This window comes from Rattus rattus, chromosome 3 (genome assembly GCF_011064425.1).
Source record: "Rattus rattus isolate New Zealand chromosome 3, Rrattus_CSIRO_v1, whole genome shotgun sequence".
In the NCBI taxonomy this organism is placed as follows: Eukaryota; Metazoa; Chordata; class Mammalia; order Rodentia; family Muridae; genus Rattus; species Rattus rattus.
Genome location: NC_046156.1, coordinates 73,769,696 through 73,778,309, shown reverse-complemented (window position 1 = coordinate 73,778,309; position 8,614 = coordinate 73,769,696). Strand labels below are relative to the sequence as shown.

Here is an 8,614-nt window from a genome sequence, read left to right as displayed (position 1 = left end):
ATCCGGACCCGAGGTGTGCGCAAGGAGTGCCTGACTTGATATCTGATTGGCTGTCTGGGAAAATGAAAAGTACTTGTGGTCCAGGGCAGAGACAAACGAGAAGATGGGGCGGGACTCCGTGTGGGAGGAGGCGGAGCCTGTGGGCTTTGGGCGCGAGCGGTCGAAAGGCAGTTGGTGAGGGTTCGGTTGCTTGGTCCTGTCCGGCGGTACCAGCTCAGTCCCATGGCTGATTCTGAGGAGTTTCGGGCTTCTTCGCCACCGCCGCCGCCTCCCTCGTCTCCGTCGTCAGGCGCCTCTTCGTCGTCCCTCAGCATGCCAGTGAGTTTGGGCTGGCGGGGTCCGAGCCGGAGCCACGGTCCAACGGTGGACCCGCTGGAGCAAGTGGAGCTGCAGATCGGAGACGTGAGTGTGGCCGCTGCGGCCGGGAGCTGCTTGCAGCTAGGGTGCTCCTGCCTGCAGTTCTTGGAGTTGAGGGCTAGCCTCGGCTCTCTCCGTCCGCATCTTTCTGTCCTTCTTCTGCCTGCAGTCACCCACAGCACCGCTACCGGGATCCTCTCTCCGCCTCCTTCCATCCTTCGGAACATTTTGAGCAGGGACTTGAGCCTGCGCTTCTAGTTGGTCCTCAGCCCAGGGCTAGCTGGTGATGCTATTTATTGTGTGTCGCATACTTGCTCTGTGTTGGACTTGAGTGGACCAGGGCTAATCACAGCCGGCAGCCGAGGTCATTGGTTTCACTGATGGTTAGACAGAACAGATTAGACATCCCTGTAATGCAAAAATTACGGGAATTTTTTTTCAATCTCGAATTCCCAAAAATCAGTTCCTGACTCCCAACACATATGACACTGAGGTGGTTGGAGGGTCACAGCGTCACTTTATAAGGACTCTTGAGAGGGAGAGAGGAATGAAGTATGTAGCGGACAAACTTTCTGGGAGAGCGTTGTGGAATAACCACACTAAAGATTGGAAACTAGAACTGGTTGACAGGTTTTTATTGTTTCATCAAAAGAGATGGCTAAAGTGCTGGCCCAGGTTTTTAATTTTTTTCCCAAAACAATACTGGTTGCAGATAAATGTGTAGAATAAATGCTGATGTGATATAAAAAAGTGTTACTTTATATATTTTTGGTGAGGAAAACATTTGATTTAAAAGTGAGTTTTTCATAGCTGTGTGTGATGTTAGATGTTCTGTCAGCTCAGCTCAGAATATCAGTTCTTTTGATTTTTTTTTTTTGTAGTTCAAAAATAAATATTCATGGGTGAAAATAGTGGAACAGGGCTATTCTTACCCAGTTACCAGCAAAAGTGGTTTATGAGGAAGTCCTTTGGATGGCTCTGTTACTTTTAGTCAAGAGGTTTCCAGATTGCTTTGGTGAAGTATACAGGAGTTGGGGGGTGTTTTCTGTTAAAAATACTGACTTGCCATATTTAGTGGGTGTTTTTATGGCAGGTATGTTTCCTCAATATGAAATTTTGTTTCCTTGCATAATGAAAAAAATTTAGAGGTTCTGCATGTAGGTCAGGTAGAGCTATGTGTCTCCCATGTTCTGAGACTTTGGGTTAAAGAAAGAACCAGTGTTTCTTTGAAAATTCCTTCTTTTAAAGAAAAACATGTGGGCCTTTGATTGAAGGTTTTAAGCTATATTTAGACTATGAAGTTAGACAAGATTTTTAAAAAAATAAGCGTGTGTGAGGTCCAGAGCGTGGCTCAGTGCTGGAGGTTCTGGGTCCTCATACCATAAACGAACCTATTTGACTTTTTTCTTTCATTAAATTTCAGGCGGCGTTTTCATTAACTAAACTCCTCGAAGCCACATCTGCAGTATCAGCTCAAGTGGAAGAACTTGCCCTGAAGTGTACAGAAAATGCACGTTTCCTTAAAACGTGGCGAGACCTCCTGAAAGAAGGCTATGACTCGCTGAAACCCGACAACTAGTGACTGGCACAGAAGATGCTGGCATGTGGACCGCATGTGGGACTGCCCGACTCCAACATTTATACTGAGAATGAAACTCTTCTTAGTACTCTTGCTCTGTGAAAGCAGAGTACTGGACTGCTCTTATTTGCTTATGCGATTTCCCTGATATGACAGTGTTTGCCTTAAGTGCTTTCTGCCCTCTAAGCTTCTGTAGACTTCCTTCATGAGAGCTAATTCCATCAGTAAGTAACTGTCATACTAGAGAGAAGATGACAAAAATGCTTGAGTTGGGAGTTGACCCCGGTGTGTCTCCTGAGGCAGCGATGAAGATTTCAGGAGCATGGTCCAGCCCCACGGGACACCGACTCTGAGAATGGGGGTGGCGCTTTGTTTACTTCCCTTATCCCAAATGCCACAGCCACCACACAGCACCCACTATCTGTGAATAAGACTCGATGAGTATAATTGAAGGAAAAATACGCTTTTTTTTTTTTAATGGGAATTTGACATTTTTTCTGCCTTGAAGCCTGTGAAGGCTTCTGTCTTAGTCTCTTGAGGGCCAGGACTTCTGGTGTGCAACACCGTGCCCAGTAGAAAGTTTTGAATTTTGATGATGATTTTAAAATATATTTTTACTCATTCTATGACTCCATTTTTAAAAAAGCTTTTACTTCATAAAATGAAAACTTTTATAGAATGCATGCTTTTTTTCCTATTTATTTTTATACTTAACTGCTTCCATAGTTGATATTTTTCTTGTTGGTGTTCTATATGTTCAATTGCTGTCTTTGAAATATCAAATTTATGGCTATATGCTAGGTATTATTAAATGGAGCTTTGCAAGTTATTTATGTAATTCTAAAGTTGGTTTCCAGTGTCTAACGTTTAACCGTTTGTATGGGTTTGCTGTCAGTTGACCTTAGGGTTAAGGTTCCAGTTTATCTGTACTGTGTTTTATGTATTTAGTGCCATCTGTCTTCAAGCCATGTACTACCTTGATACATAGGACTTTGAAGTATCTTTGATGTGATGTCTGTGTCGATACATTGATGTGACTAGAACTCTCACTGGGAGCTGTGGTAGGGGACAAATGGATGGGCAAAGACTAGTTTTGACATAGTCATAGTGATTTTTTTTCTTTAAGATCACACAACATGTATAGTGTGATTTCTGTACCAAAGAATGCAGAATGCTTATTTCTGTATGAGAAATACTTATATATTCTGAAAATTGCAATTTAAAAAATATATAAAATAAATGTATTACAAGTAAATTTGTTTATTATTATTATTAATAGTAATTATTATTATTATTTAAAGTTTTATGAGATAGTTCAACCATACAGAAAAGGTGAGTGATTCAAAGAGTCCCATATATTCCTATGCAGGGTTAAGTTTGTATTTTTATATTTTCAGCTATCCCCTCAACCCCAAGTGTTAGACTCATTGGAACTTTACGTTGCCACCTCTTACACCCATCCCCTTGTTTTTCTCACCATAGCCACTGTCTCAGAAATGTTAAGTTTTTGTTAATTTTGGATTAAATGGTATTAAGTAGTTGGTGATTTGTATCCTGTACCACTCCCAACCCTGCTGAGGACTGAGTGTAGGGCCTTGTGTATGCTAAGCAGGTACTCCTTGGGCCCTTAATTTGTGTTTTGAAATTTCCTATACTTACAGGTGCTTTGTTTTTGAGACATGGCCTTTTAATGTAGACTGGACTGACCTTGAAGTTGCCACGTAGCCAAAAATGACCTTAAATTCCTACCTTGCCTCCACTTCCAAAGTGCTGGGATTAGAAATTGTCCCCTTTTATATACTATGTGCTTTATTTGGTGAGAAAGCTTCAGGATAATCATTTTTCTTAAAGAACTACGATGTTTTTTGTTTGTTTTGTGAGACGGGGTAGCCCTGGCTCCTGGAACTAGCTCTACAGACCAGGCTAACCTTGAACTCAGAGAGAGCCACCCGCCTCTCCCTCCTGAGTGCTGAGATTAAAGGCGTCGCCACTACTGTCCTGAGAGAAACTTTGATTTGGCAAGTATTTCATTACAAACTTCAGAGGAAAATTTAATAGTCTCGGTGATGTGAAGTGAACTGTGTCACGGGACTGTGTTAGAATTTGTGAGCATTATTTTATATAAACTCTTGTGCTCTGAGGACAGTGACATCTGTTCATAGAGCAGGGCATGGAAACTGAGAGAAAACAATTTCCCAGGGCTGGAGAGATGTCTCAGCGGTTGAGAACACTTGCTGCTCTTGTGAGAGGATGCAGATTTTGTTCCTAGCACCCCCATGGTGCCTCATAAGCATTTGTAGCTCAGGTTCCAGATGACCTGTCTTACTTTTCTGGCCTCTTTGGACAGCAGGGATAAATGTGCGCATGCACATGTGCAGAAGAGCTCTTCCTTAGGTCCCTTAAAACCCTCAGTATCCTGCGACATCAAATTATTGATGCTTGTTTGTATTACACCCAAGCAGACTGGAGAGAAGTTAAAGTTCAGGTCTGTCAGTTTAGTCTCCTCATGTGGTGGTGTCACAGGTGCTCAGATATTTGGTCTGATTCTGGGCTTTGTTTGGCCCCCCACACCCCCATCAGGGTATGGTTAAGGTTTAAGGATATTCCTGCCCCCTTTTGTGTGTATACACGTGTAAGTATGTGTACAAATGTGAAACGGAGATCAAACCTAAGGTTCTGCATACACTGTTAACCCTAGACCTGGAGATTTTTTTTTTTTTTGTTTTTTTAAAAGCAGGGTCTCGTATATACCAGTTAGCTTCAAACTCTGTATGTAGCCACAGTCAGTCACGGACTCCTCATCCTGATTCTGCTTCTCAAGCGCTGGTGTGATAGGTGTATGCCAGGCTGAGGTAAATTTTTAAAAATTAAGCAAATTATATACAAAGTAAAGTGAACTTCATCCAAACAGGAGAAGACCAAGTAGAGGAAAAGGCCCTCAGGAGGGTTCTGTCAGCCTTTGAATTGGACACTGATGACTTCTGGTTTTGCAGTAGCCTGTCAGCTTTCAGACTTGACAGAGCTATGAGTCAGTTCCTTGTAAGTATCTCTTACATGTGTATGTGTTTTTGCATGTTTACACACACACACACACACGTGTACATGTGTCTTTGGAGAGCTGAGTTACTATCTACAAGTAGAGCTAATATTTGTATAGCATTCACTCCCCAGATACTTTTTTTTTTTTTCTGGAGCTGGGAACCGAACCCAGGGCCTTGCGCTTGCTAGGCAAGCGCTCGACCACTGAGCTAAATCCCCAATCCCCCAGATACTTTTTTGCGAACTTTAAAAACCCATAATGATCGGCTGCTGGATTAGAACTGAGGCTACAGACATGTTAGCTTATTGCAATATTCATGTTGACATGGATGACCCAAACTATGGCACTAGGTATTGGGGCAAAGAGAAGACCAAATAGAGGATCTACTTGGTTCCCAGAAACCTTTATGAGATAGAAATAAGAAAATTTGCTGGGATCTTTTTACACAAGAATAGGGACCCCCAAAGCAATTATGTGGTCATGGTGGTGGTATGTGTACGTGAGTTGCCCCATCCGGGGCTTCTGTCTGTACCACCAGGGCTTTTTTGCCATCTCCCCACAGCCACCTAGGGCTTCTGCCCTCCTTTCATCACCAGGGCTATCATCTTTCTCCAGCACCAGAGCTTTGTCTCTATGGGTAAATCTTCTGGGTTCTACAGACTTCCTGTCCATCTGTCATGAAAATCTTAGTGCTAGGTCGAGGGATTGCTGGCTTAGGTCTGTTCTTTTTTTTTTTTTTTAAATATTATTTATTTTATGTATATGAATACACTGTAGCTGTCTTCAGACATAGCAGAAGAGGGCATCGGATGGTTATGAGCCATCATGTGGTTGCTGGGAATTGAACTCAGGACCTCTGGAAGAGCAGTCAGAGCTCTTAACCGCTGAGCCATCTCTCCAGCCCAGGTCTGTTCTTTTTTACAGACTTCTGATTGCTGGGAAGCCAAGAGTTTGGTTTCAGACTCTCAATTTTGAAAGGGAACCCTAAGATCATCAAGAAGTTTTTCTCCCCCTGACCTCCCCATTCCTCATATACCCTGACTCACCAGACCAGAAAATGGGCACTGAGATTGCTGGCCTAGAGATTCTTGCCCTGACTGCCCTTAGCAGCAGTTGGTGGCCTACAGCAGCACAGTGGCAAATGCTCTGAGGGCCTTACACTTAGGTCTTCGTTTTTAGCTTCTCGCCTCCTTCAGGCCTGCTTTGCTCTGCTGCTTGAGCTTAACCTTAAGTACACCCATGACAACTCCTAAAAACTACCTTCATTCTATGATGCCTTCCACCACAGCCTCTTCTAACCTGTTTTATAAATCAGCTCTTCCAAATACCCTTCAGGAAGCTGAGCCAATAGGACCTGAGTGCTGCTAGCACTCCTTCCTCTGATGGCGGCTGTTCTGTCCTTATTAAATCTTATTATAGAGACAGAGATAGATAGATAGATAGATAGATAGATAGATAGATAGATAGATAGATAGATAGACATCCACACTCTAGGCATGTGAGGAACACACTCAAACCTCCTTACTGAGGGGCTTCACTAAGGATGAAGGCAGTGTGAATTGCTGTCACATTGCATGGCTGACATGTGACCCAAGTTCCACTTCCCTACCCTACACAGAGACTGAGTGATCCTGTCACATATACCCGGCCTCCCTGCCTCTGACATGTCACATAGCTCATGCTTCCGATAAGCTTGCTTTGTAGTGGTGCAAGGCCTCCCTTCCCTCGGAAACCTTTAAGGGGAGACATTTTGCTTTGGCTGATGAGAGTGAAGCTTCCTGCTTCAGACTCAGGCTGTAGCATTGTAGCTGCTGCCTAGAGGAAAATTCTACTTGGTGTCTCTCTGTCTTGACCTCTTTTTCTCTCCCTTTCCCAAGCCTTTCTCCCTCTCAGTTTCCCAAGAGTTTAGTACGGAACTCTTTCTAAAACTGAGTTCCCAAACCAACAACTTTCTTCTTTCAGTGGCCAGGTTGAGGGAGAGACAGTCATAACCGTACTAGAGAGTCCACCCGTCTAACGTGCAGTTCACTGGCTTTTACTGCAGTGTCCAAGTTCGTTCTCACCTGCATTTCAGATTATGTAAGCCCAGGAAGATACGTTCAATACCACTGCTGCCCCTATGACTAGTGATCTCTACGTTACTGCCCATCTCTAAGAGTCTACTTATGCTAGGTATGCTATGTAAGTGCGACCGACCACTCAGTATTTGTCCTTTAGTCCCTTCCATTACATCTTCTTCATGCTGTAGCATTCATCGCACCATCCTTTCCTTCAGTGGCAGAATAATATTGTTGAATAATATTGTTGAATAATATTGTTGAATAATATTGTTGAATAATATTGTTGAAGTGGGTGTGTCCTGCACTTTGTTCTCCCATTCCTCAGTTGTTGGCACTTGGCTTTCCATATTCTGGCTCTCATAAAAAATACCACAAGAAATAGTGCGTGAAAAGTACTTGTCTGAGTCCTATTCTTAATTCCTTTGGGTTTGTATCTTGAGGTGAAATAGGTCATATAGTAATATTATTTTAAATTTGCTTTTTTGTGGAAAGGCCAAAATTTTCCACAGTGATTGTCATTTTGCATAGGTATGTATCCGAGTGTGAGTTTGTGCATATGAGTGTGGTGTCCAAAGAAGCCACAATAGGGTGTCAGGTCCTCTGGGGCTGGGGTTACAGGTTATGGTGAGCTGACCAGTGAGCGTACTGGAAATGAAATCAGGGTCCCCTGGAAACCCAACCTCTCTCTCTCTCTCTCTCTCTCTCTCTCTCTCTCTCTCTCTCTCTCTCTCTCTCTCTCATTGGATGCTGATGGCATACTTCCAAGAGCAGGTTCATAAGATCTTTATGGGTACTTATTAGTAACATCTAATTCCTAAACAAGTCAATAATTTTTTTTCTCCCAACCTTCTTGATGCCTTAAGGTTTGAACTTAGATGAAGCAGTTTTTCTCCTTTTGTTGTTTTCAGTTTTGCATCGCTAGGAATCCATCACCAAATCCAAAATCTCAAGGAATTATTCCCGTGTTTCCTTCTAAGAGCTTCGGAAGTTATTTTTAGATTAACATCAAAATGATGACTTTAGATATCATTTTCATACATGTGTGTACTTTGTTCTCACCTCTCAACCTGCCAGCCTTCGTGCCTTTGACCCCTCCACACAAATGCTACCTTCTGCCCCAACTCCCCTGCCCATCCTTCTCAGTGCCTCCCAATACTCTTCCCTCTCATGGTTCCCTTTGTAGCTTCATTTCACATACATTTGCATGCTCACACATATGCACGTGCACACACATACACACACACACATACACACACACACACACACGAGAGAGAGAGAGAGAGAGAGAGAGAGAGAGAGAGAAGAGGGAGAGAGAGAGAGAGAGAATGAACATATAGTAGTCTGTCTTATTTCATTTAACATAAGCATAATGAAACTTTATTCAGCCACCGAGAGGAAAAAAAGACATTTTCAGGAAGATGGATGTAACTGGTGATTTCAATGTTAAAAAATGTTAAATAGGATGCAAAACAAACACAAAAATCAGTAGTATTTCTATATACACATGATGAAGTTACTCGGAATGAAGATATATACAAAGACTACTGAATTTTTTGTAAATATATAAATTCTCCTTTT

The 8,614-nt window shown here is 42.6% G+C and overlaps 1 protein-coding gene across 1 annotated transcript; it reads left to right on the top strand.

Moving 5' to 3' along the window:
* The first annotated feature begins 3 nt into the window (after window positions 1-3).
* C3H4orf46 (chromosome 3 C4orf46 homolog) lies at window positions 4-2,269 on the top strand. Its single transcript, XM_032898211.1, has 2 exons — window positions 4-402; window positions 1,781-2,269. Exons 1-2 carry the CDS (start codon window positions 223-225, stop codon window positions 1,934-1,936), a joined length of 336 nt encoding a protein of 111 aa, XP_032754102.1. The 5' UTR covers window positions 4-222; the 3' UTR covers window positions 1,937-2,269.
* The last annotated feature ends 6,345 nt before the right edge of the window (window positions 2,270-8,614 follow it).

Excerpts from the sequence above, each read along its gene's own strand:
- C3H4orf46 (XM_032898211.1), top strand. The coding sequence starts at position 223 with ATGGCTGATTCTGAGGAGTTTCGGGCTTCTTCGCCACCGCCGCCGCCT. Across the intron at positions 403-1,780 it reads TGGAGCTGCAGATCGGAGAC|GCGGCGTTTTCATTAACTAA; the intron begins GTGAGTGTGGCC and ends ATTAAATTTCAG.